This window comes from Moschus berezovskii, chromosome 25 (assembly GCF_049115385.1).
Source record: "Moschus berezovskii isolate FMDL1 chromosome 25, NW_MosBer_1.0, whole genome shotgun sequence".
In the NCBI taxonomy this organism is placed as follows: Eukaryota; Metazoa; Chordata; class Mammalia; order Artiodactyla; family Moschidae; genus Moschus; species Moschus berezovskii.
Genome location: NC_142484.1, coordinates 39600095 through 39621760, shown reverse-complemented (window position 1 = coordinate 39621760; position 21666 = coordinate 39600095). Strand labels below are relative to the sequence as shown.

The 21666-nt window shown below is 35.2% G+C and overlaps 1 protein-coding gene across 12 annotated transcripts in view; it reads left to right on the top strand.

The window, feature by feature from the left end:
* The window catches only part of PICALM (phosphatidylinositol binding clathrin assembly protein), a 100151-nt gene that overhangs the window by 54038 nt on the left and 24447 nt on the right, over window positions 1-21666 (top strand). For 4 of the 12 annotated variants that reach the window (XM_055416151.2, XM_055416152.2, XM_055416150.2 and 1 more), the window contains exons 9-15: window positions 1348-1433; window positions 5482-5605; window positions 5879-6015; window positions 8488-8591; window positions 13657-13806; window positions 17226-17306; window positions 20278-20385. In XM_055416151.2, the coding sequence (XP_055272126.1) occupies window positions 1348-1433; window positions 5482-5605; window positions 5879-6015; window positions 8488-8591; window positions 13657-13806; window positions 17226-17306; window positions 20278-20385 (790 nt within the window). The remainder of the gene's footprint in view (window positions 1-1347; window positions 1434-5481; window positions 5606-5878; window positions 6016-8487; window positions 8592-13656; window positions 13807-17225; window positions 17307-20277; window positions 20386-21666) is intronic. The other 8 variants (XM_055416157.2, XM_055416155.2, XM_055416156.2 and 5 more) reach the window with 2 other exon arrangements.

Sequence of the window (21666 nt, the reverse complement as noted above, 5' to 3'; positions counted from 1 at the left end):
TTGAGATTTGACACATAGACTGAGGGTTTCAAGCTAGTCTTTAAAAAAAAAATTGAGGTAAATACCTGTTTGAATGAGGATTCATAACCGTAAGCACTCGTATAATCAATACACCATTTAAGATGTAAATCGTTTCCATCAGCTTCTCTGACCCCCTCCAGTCACCCCTAGTCCGCTCCACACAAATCACTGTTTTGAATTCTGATAGAGTAATTTTTATCAGTTTTTGAATTTAATATAAATGGAATTGTGACTATTTTCATGTCTGGCTTCTTTTGCTTATCATAATGTTTTGAGAGCTGTCTATATGTTAGATATAACATTAATTCTTTTTAATTGCTGAATAGTATTTCATCATGTGAACTTACCACAGTTTTGTCTCTTTTCTAAATTGGAAAATTTGAACATTTTTGGATTATTTACAGTTTTTTAACTGTTGTAAATAAAGCTGGGGCTTCCCTGGTGTCTCAGCAGTAAAGAATCTGCCTGCAGTGCAGGAGATACAAGAAACTTGGGTTTATTTCCTGGATTGGGAAGATCCCCTGGGAAGGAAAATGGCAACCCATTCCAGTATTCTTGCCTGGGAAATCCCATGGACAGGGGAGCCTGGCAGACTATAGGCCATGGAGTCGCAAAAGTCAGACACAACTTAGCTACTAAACCACCAAATAAAGCTGCTTACAACAAGTCTTTTCTTGTGGAGATACGCATATCTTTCTCTTAAATAAACAGTTAGAAATGAAATTGGGTAATTAAGGTAGGTGTATATTTAGCTTTCTTTTAAAAACAATCCATATCTTTTTTCAAGGTGGATGTATTCCCACCAGCATTGTATGACAGTTATATTTGCTCTGTATCCTCAGCATTTGATGTTGCTAGTCTGTGTAACCATCTAGTGAGTAAGAAGTTGTATCTCATTTTGATTTTTTGTTTCCTTGATGTTGATTTTCAGTTTCATTTGTCAGTAACTATTCAAAACAGTGTTTGGACACTTTCAGTTACTCTGTATTTATTAAGTACCAGGAGCTCACTCAACAATATGTCTAACTTTTAGGATTGTTTTTATTTAAAATTTAAATAAGTTAAATATTAAAAAATTGCAGGATCCTCCCAGTGTTTCCGGTTCACATGGTCTTCGTTTTTATGGCTTTCTTTGTTAATACTCTTACCAAATGATGCTTGTGTAATAAAAATAATAGTGTCATTCTTAGATAGCTAAAATGCCACTGTTAATTCGTTCATGGGGAATATACCTATTTATTTTGCTTTCTTGTATTAGGTGATTCTTGATTTATTTTGAGTAATTGTGTGATTATCATGAAAGTCTTAATATTTGTACAATTTTAGGCCCCCAGTAGTCTTCTTGATGCTTTGGAACAACATTTAGCTTCCTTGGAAGGAAAGAAAATCAAAGATTCTACAGCTGCAAGCAGGTACATTATTCTTTGTGGGGCAAAGAGAGGTAGTGATGTTTCTGAGAAAGTAGTAGATGAGTCTAGCTGAAGTTCCAAGTTACTTAATTTCTCTTTATCTTGATCTCCCCATTTGTAAGTCAAGTTTATTAGTAGTATCAACTTGCTCTTAAAGATTAATACATGTAAGTTTTTGTGGCAGTTTCTAATTTTCAGTAAATGTCAGCATTTGTTAAGATGATGACAGTAACTGTGTGGTTTAGAATGGTGTTCATAATGTTAGTATTTCTCTTAAAGATGAAATGCATGGGTTCATATGGTATATTATAATCATAAGACTCCTTTTTACAAATTTGATTCACCCTCACAAATAGCCCTGTGAAGTATGCAGTAGTAATTCAGGGACTCAGAACTAGGATGTCCAACGTAAGGTTTCATCATCTTTCTCTAATGCCAGTTCTTGGGGGTGATTGGAGACATATTTTCATCATTCTGTTAGCCTTTTAGCTGATTTCCAAGGCTAAGACCAGTGAACCTAGCAAATCGAAAATAATATAGATCATCTCTTATTGACCTTGTAATGTTGTTATTGTGTTGGTTAGTAGAAGAAAAACTTTTGTATAAATTATGGTTAGAACTTTCCTTCTTTTTGATGTGATTTTCTAACAGGTTTTTAGAAATATAAGGCCCCCCAATTATTTGAGAAAGTAATGATAAATTTATCATTTATTTATACCAAGTAGCTTCAGGTATACCAATTTACCTTATATGTTTTTTTAATCTCTAATACTTTCAAATTTCTTTAAAACAGTACTACTCTACGTCTTCAGAGTTTTATCTTTACATTGGCTCATTTATAAATTTATTTTTATATAAAATGTAACTAGTAGTTGTTTACTTAGAGTAGATATTAATGGTGTTTGGTGTGTGATAAAAGGAAAATTAATAGCAGTCACTGAGGGGTAGTTTCAGGTTAGAATTCTTTACCACACATGTTTATTTTGCCTGGAATTAACACTTGGAAATTAAATGTTGGGGTTTATGATCTGGGTAAGTTTCTGATCTAAGCAAAAGGAGATGGCTAGCTGTGAATCCACCAGTGAGAAATGAGGAATTATATATGCATGTGCAAATATAGTATGTTTGAAAAGAAAATTCTAGCTTGGCAAAAGGGTAGCAGATAGAAAGGAGGTGCCAAATGGACTGGTGACTGGGATGACATTAGTCTTCCTTTGGGAGAACCTGTGGGTGCTCTGGGAATGACATCTTTGGGGGGTGTTATAAGGGAAGCATATCTACATATGCATTATTTATTGCTGCTTCTTGTATTTTCGTGTTCTGTAGTAGTACTGCCAAAACCCAGGTTGAAAATTAGCAGAAGGTCACTTCTTAATGAGAAATTCAATATGTTTTACCCGTCAGAGTTTTCCCTAAAGTATGTGAACTCTTTTCCAGTTGCATTGGATCCCTCCCTTGGGCTTGGAAGAGGCAGTGTCCTTCACCTTTATTGTGAATCCTTTCCAAAGTCTAACATTTAGTTAAGTTCCGTTCTGTCCAGTCGCTCAGTCGTGTCCAACTCTTTGCAACCCTATAAACCACAGCACGCCAGGCCTCCTTGTCCATCACCAACTCCCAGAGTCTACCCACACCCTTGTCCATCTGAGTCGATGATGCCATCCAATCATCTGATCCTCTGTCATCCCCTTCTCCTCCTGCCCTCAATCTTTCCCAGCATCAGGGTCTTTTCAAATGAGTCAGCTCTTCGCATCAGGTGGCCAAAGTATTTGAGTTTCAGCTTTAGCATCAGTCCCTCCAATGAATATTCAGGACTGATTTCCTTTAGGATGGACTGGTTGGATCTCCTTGCAGTCCAAGGGATTCTCAAGAGTCTTCTCCAACACCACAGTTCAAAAGCATCAATTCTTCAGCACTCAGCTTTCTTTATAGTCTAACTCTCACATCCATACATGACCACTGGAAAAACCATAGCCTTGACTAGATGGACCTTTGTTGGTAAAGTAATGTCTCTGCTTTTTAATATGCTGTCTAGGTTGGTCATAACTTTCCTTCCAAGGAGTAAGCGTCTTTTAATTTCATGGCTGCAGTCAGCATCCACAGTGATTTTGGAGCCCAGAAAAATAGTCAGCCACTGTTTCCACATCTGTTTGCCATGAACTGATGGGACCGGATGCCATGATCTTAGTTTTCTGAACGTTGAGCTTTAAGCCAACTTTTTCACTCTCCTCCTTCATTGTCAAGAGGCTCTTTAGTTCCTCTTCACTTTCTGCCATAAGGGTGGTGTCATCTGCATATCTGAGGTTATTGATATTTCTCCCGGCAATCTTGATTCCAACTTGTGCTTCCTTCAGCCCAGCGTTCCTCATGATGTACTCTGCATATAAGTTAAATAAGCAGGGTGACAGTGTACAGCCTTGACGTACTCCTTTTCCTATTTGGAACCAGTCTGTTGTTCCATGTCCAGTTCTAACTGTTGCTTCCTGACCTGCATACAGGTTTCTCAAGAGGTAGGTCAGGTGGTCTGGTATTCCCATCTCTTTCGGAATTTTCCACAGTTGATTGTGGTCCACACAGTCAAAGGCTCTGGCATAGTCAATAAAGCAGAAATAGATGTTTTTCTGGAACTCTCTTGCTTTTTACATCATCCAGCGGATGTTGGCAATTTGATCTCTGGTTCCTCTGTATTTTCTGAAACCAGCTTGAACATCGGGAAGTTCATGGTTCACGTATTGCTGACGCCTGGCTTGGAGAATTTTGAGCATGACTTTACTAGCGTGTGAGATGAGTGCAGTTGTGTGGTAGTTTGAGCATTCTTTGGCATTGCCTTTCTTTGGGATTGGAATGAAAACTGACCTTTTCCAGTCCTGTGGCCACTCCTGAGTTTTCCAAATCTGCTGGCATATTGAGTGCAGCACTTTCACAGCATCATCTTTCAAGATTTGAAATAGCTCCACTGGAATTCCATCACCTCCTCTAGCTTTGTTGATAGTGATGCTTCCTAAGGCTCACTTGACTTCACATTCCAGGATGTCTGGCTCTAGTTGAGTGATCACACCATCGTGATTATCTGGGTCATGAAGATCCTTTTTGTACAGTTCTTCTGTGTTTTCTTGCCACCTCTTCTTAATATCTTCTGCTTCTGTTAGGTCCATACCATTTCTGTCCTTTATCGAGCCCGTCCTTGTGTGAAATGTTCCCTTGGTATCTCTGATTTTCTTGAAGAGAGCTCTAGTCTTTCCCATTCTGTTGTTTTCCTCTATTTCTTTGCATTGATCGCTGAGGAAGGCTTTCTTATCTCTCCTTGCTATTCTTTGGAACTCTGCATTCAAATCGGTATATCTTTCCTTTTCTCCTTTGCTTTTCGTGTCCCTTCTTTTCACAGCTATTTGTAAGGCCTCCTCAGACAGCCAGTTTGCTTTTTTGCATTTCTTTTCCATGGGGATGGTCTTGGTCCCTGTCTCCTGTACAGTGTCACGAACCTCTATCCATAACTCATCAGGCACTCTATCAGATCTAGTCCCTTAAATCTATTTCTCACTTCCACTGTATAATCATAAGGGATTTGATTTAGGTCATACCTGAGTGGTCTAGGCGTTTTCCCTACTTTCTTCAATTTAAGTCTGAATTTGGCAATAAGGAGTTCATGATCTGAGCCACAGTCAGCTCCCGGTCTTGTTTTTGCTGACTGTATAGAGCTTCTCCATCTTTGGCTGCAAAGAATATAATCAGTCTGATTTCGGTGTCGACCATCTGGTGATGTCTATGTGTAGAGTCTTCTCTTGTGTTGTTGAAGAGGGTGTTTGCTATGACCAGTGCATTCTCTTGGCAGAACTCTAATAATAAATGAATATATGTGTAAATCAGCTAATTTCTTTATAATCCTCTAGATGAGTGGGTAGACTATTTCTTCTGAAGTACTGATGTTGACTCCATAGGTTTAGTTCATAATTATAGTATCTATCCATGGCTAGCCCGCTAGACCATTTTGTAACCAGGATGTAATGTGAAATGTTTGGCCAAAAACTAAGTTACTTTTGCCTGATTATCCTAGGGCAACAACACTTTCCAACGCAGTCTCTTCCCTGGCAAGCACTGGCCTGTCTCTTACCAAAGTGGATGAAAGGGAAAAGCAGGCAGCATTAGAGGAAGAACAGGCTCGTTTAAAAGCTTTAAAGGTAGGTGTCTGCATTCTCTTAAATTATTTGGAAAAGCAGGTATAGGTGCTCATAAAGTAATTAGGACTTCCATACAGACTAACAGTATTTAATAAATATTTGTACAAACGAGATGAAATTTAGTAGTCTTAATTTTCATCCTGACATTGAACGATTGACAATACAGAGAATACCTTTCTGCTCTCAAAACAAAATTAGAAAACACTTCCTTTCATAGGCCTTACAAATAAGTCTGGTTTCTAGATTCCTTATGGTAGTGCCTTTTCTCAACAGGAGCAGCGCCTAAAAGAACTTGCAAAGAAACCTCATACCTCTTTAACAACTGCAGCCTCTCCTGTGTCCACCTCAGCAGGGAGTGTAATGACTGCACCAGCCATTGACATATTTTCTACCCCTAGTTCTTCTAACAGGTAGGTGGAGTGGTTAACACTTACCTTTGAATGCCTGGGTTTAAAGATTTATATCAGTTGTCTAGAGTTTTCAGGTTTAATTTGATACCAGATTTTCATAATCATGAATTCACACAAAGAAGATAGTAGTAAACGGTGGTAGTGAATAATAGCTAAATACAAAGTGATAAGAGTTTATACTTTCGATATTTGAAAAATGGAAGATGGCTGGATGATAAATTTATACCAGTTAGAGGGTGGTGGTTTTTCTCTGGGCGAATGTTTCATTGTAAAAAAATAAAAACTAGCTATTAGTTATACACATTTGTGAAGTTTCTAATGGTTCAAGACCTTGTGTATAACTCTTGGGTATATATGTATGATATGTAATTTCAGAATATCCTTTTATTAGATACTTCAAGTTTTTCATTTCTAGTCCCTTAGGTAACTTGAAACACAGTAAGAGTTGCCAGATTTCTGTGGTACTGAACCCTACTAACCCAGCTTCAGTAATCCTGTTGCCTAGTTTAAGCTACTTAGCAATAGAAATATTATATTTCCAGGCAAATTAGAATAACTGGCTTTTTAAAAATCCATCCTGTATTTTACCTTAAAGTGATTTAGAGTATAAGAATCCTGGTTTGTTTCTTATATCTCTCTTTTTTTTTTAATCTCAGTTTCCAGACAAGATAATGTACAGATCATGGTTCTCAGTCTTAGCTAACATCAGAATCACAGATTTCTGAGCCCCACCTGTAGAGTTTCTGGTTCAGTAGCTATAGGGTAAGGACCAACAATTTTCTTATCTGTCAGGGTCGTAGGATCACTAATGTAGGGTTTAACATGGTGCTTGTTGTTCATTTGCTGAGTCGTATCCGACTCTTTGCAACCACATGAACTACAGTATACCAGGCTTCCCTGTCCTTTGCTATCACCTGGAATTTGTTCAGACTCATGTCCATTGAGTCAGTGATGCCATCCAACCATCTCATCCTCTGTTATCCTCTTTTCTTCCTGCCCTCAGTCTTTCCCAACATCAGGGTCTTTTCCAGTGATAGGGCTCTTCGCATCAGGTGGACAGAGTATTGGGAGTTTCAGCATCAGTTCTTTAAATGAATATTAAGAGTTGATTTTCTTTAGTTAGGATTGACTGGTTTAATCCCGTGGACACGGTGCTTCAGTTCAGTTCAGTCGCTCAGTCGTGTCCGACTCTTTGGACACGGTGCTTAGTACATGGTAAATGCCACATGGAGAGTGATGCTTGCTTATTTTTCTTTGATTTTGTTGTTGCTGTTCATTAACTTATCCTTAAACGTTCTTCCCTTCCACTTAACTACTCCTGTCACAGTTCAGTGTGACTTTCACTAATTCAACTGCTGCCTGCTCCCAAAAGTCTTAGTAGATGTTGTATTTAGTTAGGTGTTTTTCTTTCTTTCAGTTTTTTCCTTTTATTTGTTTTGATTTTTGTATAATATTCTCCTTAATCCCCAATAGCATCAAACCCATTAAGTGTTAAGTTTTTCTCTTAGGGATCTTAGAAAGAAGCCTGTCTAAGCAGGGAAGGAGGATGCAGGTGAATAGAAAAGAATGTTAAATATTTGAGGATAAAACAAATCATTCGATAAAGATCTAATATTTTTATTTCACTTAATACATTCAACATTTTAACCTTTTTAATAGTAATTAAGGACAAATCTTACAGCCTGTTACATAACACTTACTGCATAGTCTGTATTTTTCCCCAAAGCACTAAATACATTCGTATTTTTATCTACTTACAACACTGTTTTACATCTAAAAGATACATCTTCAAAACTTTTTATTTTTGAATAAGTGTAAGTTAAAAATAAACTATGCTGAGGTACAAATAATGCCTCAATTCTTAGAAACTGGAATCTTATTTCAGTTGTTTCTTAATCACGTAAAAGTCTCATGGTAAGATATATGTGAGCTGTATTGTGTAATGGGGTGGCTCTGTTACAAGTTTATATCCTATATCCTTGTATAATTTTTTCCATGTATTACTGATACGCTTGATATTTGAATCAATAGAGGTAAGGTTAATAGGTATTTTATTTTGTGGGAGTTTTGGTATTGAAAATGTAATTGGAGTCCTTTAAATATTAAAAAACACATTTCTTTAGAAAAATCAATTGTCATGTATTTCATAATTTAGAATTATGTTATTTAGGTTCTAGGTTCTTTTTTCCTGGTCACGACCTTGATTCTTTCCAAAACGGCTATTATTACTTGAATCCTTTCTAAACTTAAGATATGGTACTTGAATCATTTTCCAGATCTCCTTTGAAATATGCTGTTACATGAGGGATGTGCAACTCTTATCTTGCTGAAACTGTTCTTCCTTTTGAGATTTATATTATTGTTTTTTTTTCCCCATTTTAAAAAATGTTTTTATTTACTGGAATGGGTGAGAGGAATGACTGATACAGCAAAGTCTAATAAATAAATCATATTTTCAAAATATCTTTCTAGCACATCAAAGCTACCAAATGATCTGCTTGATTTGCAGCAGCCAACTTTTCACCCATCTGTACTTCCAATGTCAACTGCTTCTCAGGTAGCAAGTACATGGGGAGGTAAGCATTAAGAATCTACTTTGTATGTTGTATAGGCGTCTCCCTTCCCCATTTTGTGGGATTTACTTGACACATGAGAACTTGAAAAATATTAATATGACAGTGAAGTTATTTTGCCCCTTAAAGACATTTTCACTTATTAATAAATACAATTTTGGAATATATGTTCAGTTAAATTATGAAATGAGATTTAATGCAGATGAAGAAGGACCAAATATGTTTAAGTGTGAAATAATTCTTTCAATGTTGAATTTCTGTTCTATTACTCAGAAGTACATAATGGGTAGTTTACTTTTGTTATAAAAAATAAATTTACTTGCAGAGGGGAAAACTCATCTAATGAAGTTCTAATTAAGTTCAGGTAGTATTATCAGGCAATTTATAAAAAATAAATTTACTTGCAGAGGGGAAAACTCATCTAATGAAGTTCTAATTAAGTTCAGGTAGTATTATCAGGCAATGCACTATCTTCTGTGGAGGAATGTCATGACAAACTTTTGCTACTTCTGTTTAAAATGTTCATTTAATTCAGATTTTGGTATTCAAAAAGTTTTCCCCTAGTACCAACAGGAAAGTTTGCTGCCTTTGAGTAGTTCTTAGACCTTAAGGTGAGCATACTATGTTCATGACCCGGCATTTTTGAAGAGCGAGCCATGTCAGTTTTTAAGTTAGACATTTAGTATGTTTTCAAATCATTTCCTTTGTTTGGTTTTGGTACTTCTGTTTGTATTTATGTAAATATTATTTTACAAACACTCAAAATTTTATGAGGGGGGAAGATATTCTGAGAAAGGACATTGTCTAGAAAACTGTTAGAGAATGGCAAGCTTTTTTTTAAACTTTGTGCTGACTCACATGTAAAGTCTAACTTGAGTGGCTCACCTCTCAGAGCAGGGATCATTGTTCTATTGGGGTTTTGTGATATATTAGACTTTTTTCTTTATTTTAATAATTTGAGTTAATAACTTTTTTTGGTTTTTTAATAGTTATTTCTTTAGACTCAATTTTATATAATGGAGCATAAATTATGTGAAGGGAGGAGCTCTAAAATATTTTGTTGAGTGATATATCCCCGATGGATTGAACCTTTCTTGGTATATAGCAGGTACTTTGTAAATGTTTGTTGAATCAGTAGACATTTTCCTTTTTAGGGGGCAGATTATTTCTGGTTCAAGAAAGAACAGGGAAAAGGAATAGTAAAACACTAAAACACTAGGTTTTTAGACTACATTTGTGAGCTATCACTTTTTTAAAAACTAGTTGAGCTAAATCTTAAGATCTGGGAGTCATTTCTAAAAGTAGTAAGCTAGTTCAAAGTCAGTGAATTTTTTAGAATTATTTAAATGATCTGTAGACAGCATATTAGGGTTAAGAAAAAAGAATTTCTTAATAGCCTAATGATTATTACAATTTTAGGATTTTTAATCTGGCAAAATTTATATGCTTATTTCCTGCTTATTGTGAATTGCCTATTAATAGGATTAACATGACCATTCAAGCAGTTTTATTTTGCTTACCTTTAAAAAAACAAACTATAGGTTTTCTAAAATTAAGGCTGAAGTATTACAGGAGAGATGAAAAATTTTACAGAAGACTTAGAACTAATATAACATTTTAGTGAGACTGAACTGGGTGATAGTTTTATCTAGATACCATATACAGTTGTTAACAATGACAAATCAAAGTTTCTGTTTGGAATCATTGAGCTCACATATGAAAGCAGATAGACTATTAGTGTGGGAGAATAATTTTAAGTAATTTCAGTATGTAAAAATTGTTTTATAGTCTGTTAGAATTATCTGATAGCAGTTTGTGATTAGAATGTTGGAGTACATTTAATTATGTTTTACTTTTCTATTTTAGGTTATTTCGGTTTATGTACTGTTTTTGTCAAAATTTCCCCCATATTTTAACATTAGGCTTGCTATCTAAATGTGGCACTGTAAAAATTGTTTGAAAAAAAAGTATTATCAGGTATAAGGTATAGTTGGGAGCAGAGGCAGTAGCAATTGACTACTGTTTTTCCAAAAGCTTACAGTTATATATGAGGAAAACATGGTGATCTTACTATAAGCCCCTCAATTTAAGAAAAATGAAAGTTTGTCTTATATTTGGCTTCTGAGTTGGTAATAACTTCAAAGTTTTGACTTAAGCATAAAGAGATAGCCAGAGTATTTTAAGCCAAGAACTCTTAATACTTACTCATTGTATTATTCATATCCATGACATTCAGATTAAGATATTTTCCTTTATTTTTAAAATTAAAGTTACTAAGATAAATAAGTCTTTTATATAAAGCTTTGATCATAACAGTAAATTCCAGAAGGTACTTTTTGAAGTTAACCATTTACCTGAACATTTTAAATATGTAACATTTTGTATCTTGCTTTTCTAGAATGTGACAAGACAAAGATTAGATTTTTTTGATAATTCTAAAATGTTATTTAATGCTTTTCTTGCTCTCATTTGCTGAAAATGAATGTCAGCAACAGATTTGGTATTTAATTTAGTTCTTATTATAAGCACCACAGAAATAATGTGTATTTCCAGTCACAGCTAGGTTAAGATAAACAGAGTTAAGAGGAAGTAAGATTTCCCCGTTTATATGAGAGGTATGTAAATAAGATTGTACCTAAAAGTGAACATTGAAGAGAACACAAGCTCGCTTGTTTCTTTCATTGCATTATTAACGAGCCTTTGATTTTTCAAGAAATGGTCTGGAGTCAAAACACACAATCGCTATTGAGTACTAATAGCTGAGATTTCAGTTTTTACCACCTTAAAAACTTTGAGTTGCAGCAAATCTAGAGATACACATTATTTTCAGCTTAGTACACTGTTGTATGTTTTAAGCAAGATTTCAAAATTTATTTCAGGCAAAAAAGAATGACCCATTCTTAAGTTTGATTTGTTTCTTTCTCAGCTGGTATAAAACACACATTATGAAAACACTCATTAAAAACACATTATGAAAACACTCAATTTTCTATTTGCAAATGTAGATATCAGATATTTATCTCAAGACTAAAAAAATGACTGGTACTATTTTAATCTTTATTTTAACTTTTTGGATTATTTTTCTACATAAAATTAAACTTTCAAGTGAATAATGATAAAAATAGAAAAAAGTATTTAATAATAAAGTACACAAAATTTTAGAGTTGCCAGGCTGATTAAGTTGGAATAGCTGGAACATTATTACTATTTTTTTAATCTTTAATGAATTTGAATTAATTTTTTGGTATAATTAAATCTAAATGATGTTTATCTACTATACCACAGTAGAAGTGTTTTGTCAAGGTAGATTAAAAGCTGGTTTTTCTTATTATCTGATTGATCTAAATATACAGATGCACTTACATTTTTCTGCATACTCTTCTTTAGGATGTTTCATATAATAGGAAATGATCAATATTAAGTGCTCAGTTAAAAAGTATCAGTCAATAGAGTAGCAGATAACTAGTAACTTTCCAAACATGTCTTTTCTCAAAAACCTAATGAATCTGTTGTAGGAATGTGTATACTCTCTTTGAATGACTTCTCACATGGCTCCTTCTGCATGGACAACTAGAGAGTTTTTGTGTTACTTACTTGTCCAGCAAAGTATGATGTACTTTAAAAACTCCATGCCACAATCAGATATTTCAGACTAGTATTAATGCTTTCAACTGAACTGATCAACTCTAAACTTAGTGCAGCTCCTTTCTTATACAAGGAGGAGTTAGAGTGGTCATCATTGCATTTGTATTTTAGTACAAAAAGTGAATCTTATGTCTGACTCTTGTCTGCTTTTTGTTTCTGAATTATTTTTTCTGATTCTTTTCCCCCCATTTTTCCATTTATTGAGGAGTTGGAGGGGTGGGAAAGATGTTTATGATCATTTGAGTTAGAATAGTGTATCAGTGAGTTTTGGTATGTTTGTAAGACTTCATACAGTGACCTCAATTTTCTTTTGATATTTTTCTTTTTGAAATTACAGTTGCAGGATTTGCAGAACACTAGCTTTCAGTTTATTGACTTTAAGGATAAAGTGTGCCTGTATTGTAATGCAGAAGCTGTTCCTTAGGCCATTGCCTCCTTATTGTTCTATCTTACAGTCTTAGAGTAGATTAATAGTGCTGAAAACTGTATTCTTAAGTTAGGACCACAAACTAGAATACACAAAAATAGGCTACTGGTTGGAGTACAGGAGTACCTTTCATTTTTAGTTGTGCTCGATAAAATTATAAGAGTTTATTTTTGGTGCTGTTTATTTTTGCTGCTCCCCATACTTAAGGAATGATGAATGGCTTTCAATCATTACAGTGTTGGCTATCTTGAATGAGGAACAGATACAGTAAATATGTGGTTCTAAAATAACTTTAATTGTAGGACTTGATGATAGTATGTATTTGATACATTCTAGTAGGGAACAATACATTTGTTATTCCTGCCAAATCATTTAGGCTTAAAACTTACAGCCAGGCCTTCAAAGCTAATGCCAGTCTACTACATGGCCAGTCTTTAGTCTCTGTTCTTAATTTTCCCCAAATTTCTTTTTCCATCATTAGACATTTGCTTCATCTTTATTATTTTGTTTCCTACATCTGAAGCTGTACAAGAGTTATATGGACATATTAGAAACTCCTAATCCCTTTTGGCTTTTTGAAATACTCCTTATTCCATACTCATACCAGTTATTTATATCAATTATTTAAGTATGTATAGCTGTGCCACCAGAGCCAATACACTCCCATCTTGGGTGGGGAACATGGTTCAGGTTGGATGGCTCTTTTATCGAAGTATTTTGTTATTCTCTTTTAATACCTGACTGTTGTCTTTCTGATATTGTGGAGCAGATCCATCCTTAGTATGCTGCTGAACACAGGAGTATTTTTTTTCTCAGGGTTCATTTTAAAATATGTTAAATGCATTTCTTCCGTCTTGGTGATTAGATTTGATCATTTGCATTTGGATTAATAATGATAATAGATGCTACTTTTCACTTTGCCTCTTTTGACTAATTATAATACTAATTGATTTACTTCCTTTCTTCATTTTGCTGTAATGCACTTGGACTGCACAGATCCTTTCTCTGCTACTGTAGATGCTGTTGATGATGCCATTCCAAGCTTAAATCCTTTCCTCACAAAAAGTAGTGGTGATGTTCACCTTCCTATTTCTTCAGATGTATCCACTTTTACTACTAGGACACCTACTCATGAAATGTTTGTTGGTAAAGTACCATTTAACCTTTCTTTCCAATTAATGTTTGTACTGCCTAAGTATTTTTTAACGTATCCATTATTTTTAAAGCACTGCAATAATTACTTTGGATTTTAATAACAAACTTTAGAATAAACTAGCAATAGTGTAGTGAGGTTTTTTTTACACTAGTATCCATGATATTATTTGTTGCAAGTTTTTAAGGAAGAAATTTTCCTTTGAAACTGAATTTTGTTTTGTTCTCTCATACTGTAGCATCACATGCTACATCCTGTTTATTAGTTCAGAGAGTTAGTTATTAGAGTTGGCTGAAGAGTGACATCTCTTGAACTTACATGTTTATGTGTGCTTATATTTTTCCCTTTCTGTTTGAGAGAGAGGGTGGTTATCACCCTTAGTAGCTTTCTTAATCTTTTTTTCCCCTTTTTAATTTCAAATAATGGTATAATTTTATATTGTCTAAAATCTATACATACCCTCTGTCTAATCTTAAGGGTCTCACTTCATTGTTAGCCTGGAGGTAAATGAAAAATAGAAAATGGAAAGCAACTTGGCGGAATAGCTTTAATTGTGATATAAAAATCTATTAAAAAAAAAGCAAAATTTCATACCAAAGTTATACCAAGAAGAGTAAGTTTTTAAATATATACTAAACGGAAATAAATGTTTTTGAATCCTGCTAAAATGCTGCTGCTGCTGCTAAGTCACTTCAGTCGTGTCCGACTCTTTGTGACCCCATAGACGGAAGCCCACCAGGCTCCCCCGTCCCTGGGATTCTCCAGGCAAGAACACTGGAGTGGGTTGCCATTTCCTTCTCCAATGTGTGAAAGTGAAAAGTGAAAGTGAAGTCGCTCAGTCGTGTCCGACCCTTAGCGACCCCACGGACTGCAGCCTACCAGGCTCCTCCATCCATGGGATTTTCTAGGCAATAGTACTGAAGTGGCTTGCCATTGCCTTCTCCGAACCCCCTTAAAAGATGATGAAAGTGTTTTTATTCAATTCAGAAATACAGCGTAAGGTGACACAAATGTAAATCTTTGATTGAAGCAGCATGCATAGAGTCATCTGTGTACCCTAGATAGAGCATGTGGCCCCATTCTGAATATTGTGTTAGCTGTATCAGAGAGAGAAGAAGGGAAAGTGACTTGAAAGCAGTAGTTGGAGATTTGAGAAAGTTTCAAGGCAGGTGCTCTGATTGCATAGTCTTAATAGTTCTAAAGTGTAATATTTGTTTGCTGTAATTCCTTTATTATATAGTTACATTAAAAAATTAGATTAAAAGCAGTTGAAGCTAAATTATACATTTTGTTACTCTTAGCGATATGTCAGATGCTGTACCTTTTTGCTTGGTAATATGGGGTAACGAGAGTTATCTTTGGAGTGTTCTGTTGATAGTCTTTTACAGGTTGTATCTTTTCTTCATATTTACTGAATATGCACGGTATGTATTTGGTAAATATGACTGTATCTTTTTAAGTCTGTTCCCTTAGTTTGAGAATATGAAGCAGATATGACTTTGATTTGGGCTATATATTTCCATCTTTTAAGTCAGAGCAGTGATGGGCTTCAAGATATATCTGTGTCCCCTGAACACACAGGGGACTTAACTTACTGTTAAATACTTTTTCTTTGTATTGTTACAGAGTATTGTTAAATACTCTTTCTTTCTAAAACTTAACTGTTAAATACTTTTTTTTAATGAAAGTGAGTGCAGAAGGGGAAATTAAAAACCACTGATAGCAACCAGTTAGGCATTAATCTAGAGTAAGGGTCAGCAAACTTCCTCTTAAAAGGTTGTTAGATTGTAAATATTTTTGGCTTGTGAGCCACACAGTCTTTTTCACAGCTACTAAACCTTGACATAGCATGAAAACAGCCATAGACAAGACACAAACACTTGAGCTTGTCTGTGTTCCAGTAAAACTTTATTTACAAAGACAAGCAGCTATAGTTTGTTGATGCCTGTTGTAGAAGAGGCCTTTTAGTAAGTCTTTCAGTGCAAGTTGAAAGTTCTTAAGTACAGTTGTGTAATAAAAATTCCAGTATTTTCTCACTCAGTAGTAAGAGCATGAAAGGACACCCAAAGTGTGTCATTCCTTATACTGAATCATCCAATTAGCCACTAGCCACATGTCATCCTTTAAAGCTTGATTTATTAAAATTAAATGTTCAGTTCAGTCGCTCAGTCGTGTCCAACTCTTTGCGACCCCATGAGTCACAGCACGCCAGGCCTCCCTGTCCATCACCAACTCCTGGAGTTCACTCAAACTCATGTCTATCTAGTTGGTGATGCCATCCAACCATCTCATCCTCTGTCATCCCCTTCTCCTCCTGCCCTGAATCCCTCCCAGCATCAGAGTCTTTTCCAGTGAGTCAACTCGTCGCATGAGGTGGCCAAAGTATTGGAGTTTCAGCTTTAGCATCAGTCCTTCCAGTGAACACCCAGGATTGATCTCCTTTAGAATGGACTGGTTGGATCTCCTTGCAGTCCAAGGAACTCTTTAAATACAATTAAAATTTTTGTTTCTCACTTGAACTAGCCACACTTCCACTCTTAAGTGGCACAGTGGCTACCATAGTGTACCGTCTGCACATATCTGCATATTGTGCAGATTTATAAAGCATTTCTGTTACTAGAAAGCTTTGTTGTATCGTGCTGTGCTAGAATAGGGATCAGGAAACTTAGTGTAAAGAGCCAGGTAATAACTACTGTAGGCTTTTATATGATGCATTAAAATCTCTGAGTCATCATCTTTTCTTTTTTTTAAAACCCTTTCAACATGAAAAAACCATTTTTAGCTCTCATGGCATATGAAAATAGGCCACAGGCTGTAGTTTGCCAACTCCTGCTCTGTAGAGTTAAGCATGACCAGGAAAAATCAGAGAGTTAGATATGTAGATACCTTCCAGAGCTTTCAGAGGAAGACCTGGATTTGATATGGTTTTCAGTGTAGTTTGTAGCTTGCCCTCATTAAAACCCTAAGGATACTGGGATGTGTAAGTCAGGTGAGTGGGTCGTGGTCCCAGCCATGCCATGTTTGTGACTTTGTCGAGGCCTCCTTCCTCCTCTGCAGAATAAGACATTAGAAGACATGTTAGCATTGGCTAACACGCCAGCTGGTTCATGTTTTTTCATCTAAAGATATGCACTGTTGGTTATTTTTAAAAATTTGTTGTGAATATTATTTATATATATGTTTTAAATATAGTACTCATAATGGAGCCTTAAGTGCTTTTTTTTTTTTTTTTTTTAGCAAGTTGTAAATTTAAGAATACCAAGAGCTTGGACTCCTCTGTTTTCTCTTTTGTTTTTGTTTGTTCCTGTTTTTGCTTTTAATTACTCCATTCCACTCTTAGCTTTTCCTCCTCACTTCTCACTTTTCTCTCTTTTTCCTGTCCTTTCTTTTCCTCCCTTATATGCCTTGTCAGATACTTTTTGTGGCACTCAAGCTTATCGTAATACTACCCTTATGTGCCATGAGCCTTCTACTGTAGCTGGTTTATTTGGAGGTAGGTAACAATAATCTCTAAAATTTATTAGTTTGTTTATGCAAGAGGGATTTCGTTTTGTTTTCCTTAAAATGAGTTGGTAAGAAAAAGAAAAAAAAAACTTGGTTTAATAAATAGTAGAGTTATTTTCTCAAAAAAGTATGAGGCCTATTTATTACCAAACTACCACCAAAATCTATTAACAACCCAGCCAGTTTTTCTCGGAGGTGTTGGAATGCCTTTCTGTCCCCAACACGTGTTCATCTTGTACCTTTCAGTCAGCTTATTATTTTCCTCTTGAGATTGTTCCTACAGTGCAGTATTAATAAGTGTTAATCTGTGAAGCGGCCCGTGACAGACTTTTCACTGGATTTTGTGAAATGAAAGAGTTAGGCAGTTCAGTTTTCATCAGGTTAACCTTAACTTCGCAAGCCTATTGATCTTCTGCAGGGGATCCCTAAATCTTCTCTTTTGAAATGGTGGTGTTTTATAACTTTGCTTTAAGTCACTTTTAAAAATTAAAGGTTGACAATCTAATCAGCTATTATAATTTATTAAGAATTTCCCTTTTACTTTTTTCCTCTGCTAGTCGAAGCTGTTAAAATTTGATGTACTAGCTCTGGATTACTTCATATCTTTTCAACTCTTTTATACTTTTTATACTTTTAGGCAGTAGCATCATAATTTCATAGATTGGTGCCCCTAGGGACCTCAGGAGATGGCTACTCTCTTTACAGAAAGTAATGAAGTTGTTTTTGTATTATTATGAAGGATAGGCTCATCTCTGATATCAACAAAATTCTAGAAAGAATTTGGGACAGGATATCAGAGGAAAATAGAAATTTGATATACTATCCTAGTTACAAATTATTGTTCCCTTTGTTTTCTTATTAAATGATACCGTAGCTCAGATATTGTTTCCAGGATTTAAAGAACACTGTAAGCTTCTTACACTGTAATGGTGTATCACGGGGATGTAAGTATAAAGCACGATAGAATTTTGTCTTTCTTGAGTAGATACATCTGTTCCTTTTGTAAGGCAGCTTTGAGAAGAACTGGCAAGCCTGTGGGATATGTCTAAACAGTTGCGTGCTTCAGAGAACCGTTAAATCATTGTCTGTAATTATATTTTGATAGTGTTGTATTCTCACTGTATGGTCAGTGTCTTTGAGTTAAGAGTATTTTAAGGGCTAACTGACTATGGGATAAGATCAAACTTGTACATTTAAAAATCTTTGCCTCTACAGAATATTCATACTCTGATGTAACATGCTACTTTTACAGTAGTATCATTGATGTATACCAGCTTGTGTGAGTCGCTGTTAATAAAAATATTAGTCCTTTCTGGCTTCTCAGGCTTTGAGGACCTTCTTGAACTTCTCACCAAATCTCTTCCTAATTTTTACCTTTTTAAGATCTGTCTTTTTAGTACAGCATTATTATAATTCCTTATGTCCTGGTCATGTCCATTAAGAGTTCAGTGTGAGATTCTTACAGACTGAAATTGCCTTTAGCAGAGAGATGAGACAGGAAGAAAGGGTCTGTGTTTAGGGCTCAAAAGTTGAATTTCTCTCTGCTGTAGTTATTAATCTTCTAATACCAGACATTTAAAACTTTTAACATTATGAGTTTATAAGATGTAGAGATGGAAGAGAATTCCTTCCACAAGGAAGGAATTTATTGTTGCCATTTTTTCCAGCCTTCCACAAGTAAAAGAATTTCTTCTTTGTGATCCTTGCTAGGCTCTTCTCTACTTAAATGTATACTCAGTGATTGAAAGTTCCTCAAGTCATGTGACAGCCATAATAGGTCTGCTGCTGCTGCTGCTAAGTCACTTCAGTCGTGTCCGACTCTGTGTGACCCCACAGACGGAAGCCCACCAGGCTCCCCCGTCCCTGGGATTCTCCAGGCAAGAACACTGGAGTGGGTTGCCATTTCCTTCTCCAATGTGTGCAAGTGAAAAGTGAAAGTGAAGTCACGCAGTCGTGTCCGACCCTTAGCGACCCCACGGACTGCAGCCCACCAGTCTCCTCCATCCATGGGATTCTCCAGGCAGGAGTACTGGAGTGGCTTGCCATTGCCTTCTCCGATAATAGGTCTAGATGATTTTAATTCTTCTAGTTAGCCTATAGAAATTCAGAACCTCACTTCACAAAAATAAAACTTCACACAGTTGAAAATCTTATATTTACCTCAGCATTGCCTGGTTTCTATAAACTGGATGTCTTGGCCAAATGCCACTGGCATCAGTGTAACATTGAGAGGAGAGAATAATTTTCCCTTTATGTTCTTGTGTTTCAGCGTAGTTAGTTAAATCAGTATATTTAATTACATATGTGGCAGACCCACTTTTGTAAGTAGTTAAGTTGAACTTAGAAGGTGGTTGAAAATAGTCTTTTTTTTTTTTTAATATTCAAAAAACACCTGGACACAAGGCGTTCATAAGGACTAGTGGGTTATAACTTTTAAGAATCCTGTTACTTCACAAATGAACTTACACCGTATAGCTTTTGATTAATCATTGAAGGAAGGAAGGCGAGAAATATGGAAGGTGAGTAGGTAGAGGGAAAAAGACTTTTTGGGATACTAAGTTATTTTTTTTTAAACACCACAGAATTCTTATTGTATTCCTAGATGATCCTTTAAATTTTGGTTTCATACAAGATCCTAGAATTTTAGATGTGTTTGGTTTTTTAAAGATTATTAGCATAAAAATTTAAGGTAAAAAATAAGCAAAAATGTTATTTTGTAATGAAACAAACTGGTAATTCAACTTTACTTACTTTTTTATTTTCTTAGTGGGGTGATTTTGTTTTGGAAAATAATCTCTACAAAGAGAGGTGGTAGTCTAGGAAACATTTTGCTTGAAGGGTTGGCTTTGTTTTTTGTTGTAGGAATTTAGGACTTTTTCCATTCTATTGTCATCATTATTAGATATCTATCAATGTAGAGTTATTAAAGATTGAGCTTCTTCCATTTTGGTTTCTCTTAGGGTTCACTCCTTCTCCGGTTGCACAGCCACATCCTTCAGCTGGCCTTAATGTTGACTTCGAATCTGTGTTTGGAAATAAATCTACCAATGTTACTGTAGATTCTGGGGGTAAGAAAAAATTACTTAATTACCTTTACTCTAGTGTTCTAGTTTAGAGTCTGTGTAAGGACAGATAATAGTACTTTTAACATGTGTAAAGAGATGGAGTTTGGGTAGCCAAAGAAGTGGTTCCTCCTTCCCCAACGACTGGAAGAAAATTTCAAGCGACTATTTGCATTTATTCTTTTCTTAGTGGCAGTTTTGAATCTGGGAAGATTCTGTTTCTCCCAGAACTGTTAAGAGAGGAAAAAGAGATTTTCCTTAGATTAGAGTTCTCAGTTACTAGTGACCATGTGTAGAATGCTCTGCGTTTTATTCACTGTAATTTTTACTTTTACTGAAATGAAATTGGCTTTTTTTGAAAACTAGGAAAGTATTACCTGTGGTACCTTGACATATTGAAATAGTCTGTGTAGTGAACGGCTAGAATAATTAAATATCAGAGCTATGGGTACAAGGGCTCTTTTTTTTTTTTAAATCATTTTGCAGTATGTATGTTCATTTGTCTTAAGACAGCTTTATAGACCTGTACAGCTAGGTTTCCATTTAGTATCTTGTTAATTTTAAGTTTGTAAAAATTAAATTCCTATGAAGTCGACACTAAATTATGTTCTTAATCGTAGGGTGGTAAGTGTAGTAATTAAATTCCGACCATTTAAACATTGAGATACTCTTAATTTCATAATATAAAGTTATTAATAGTTATCATAAGTGTTTATACAGAAGTAAGAAACAAGCTTATAAAGAGTATGTACGGACTAGAAATTCATTTTTTCTGTGCACTGGTAGGTTTACAATGATTTTTGATGTATTTAACTTTTTCTCTTGAGTTTGTCTTACTGGAAGGAAGGAATAAAGGATATAAAAACCAGTTCATATTTTATAAGCCCCCAGTTTTGCTGACTTTCTTTTTCAAATTCTCTAGTATTCCTAGGTTATGCTATTGAGTCGTTTGGTGGCTTGGTTGATTGGATTTGTTTTATACCTTTTACCCTTCAGGAAAGAACCCTAAGGGATTTTGTTTTATATTTAAACAATGTCCTAGTTTACTGCATAATTCTGTGCAATTAGAGTGTAGATTATCTATTTCTTAGGTATAATTTAGGCTGTTTTTAGATGGAAGAAAAGAGATAAGCTAGCGGTTTATTTTCACTTGATTCTAATGTACTGTTTTACATATACTTTATGTATATGTAAATTTTTTTCAGAGATGTATTTTTTACCTTCAGGTGTGCGTGAGTCTTCAGAAGACTTTGTCAGCTTAGGGGAAGGATTAATTCCATCCTTCTC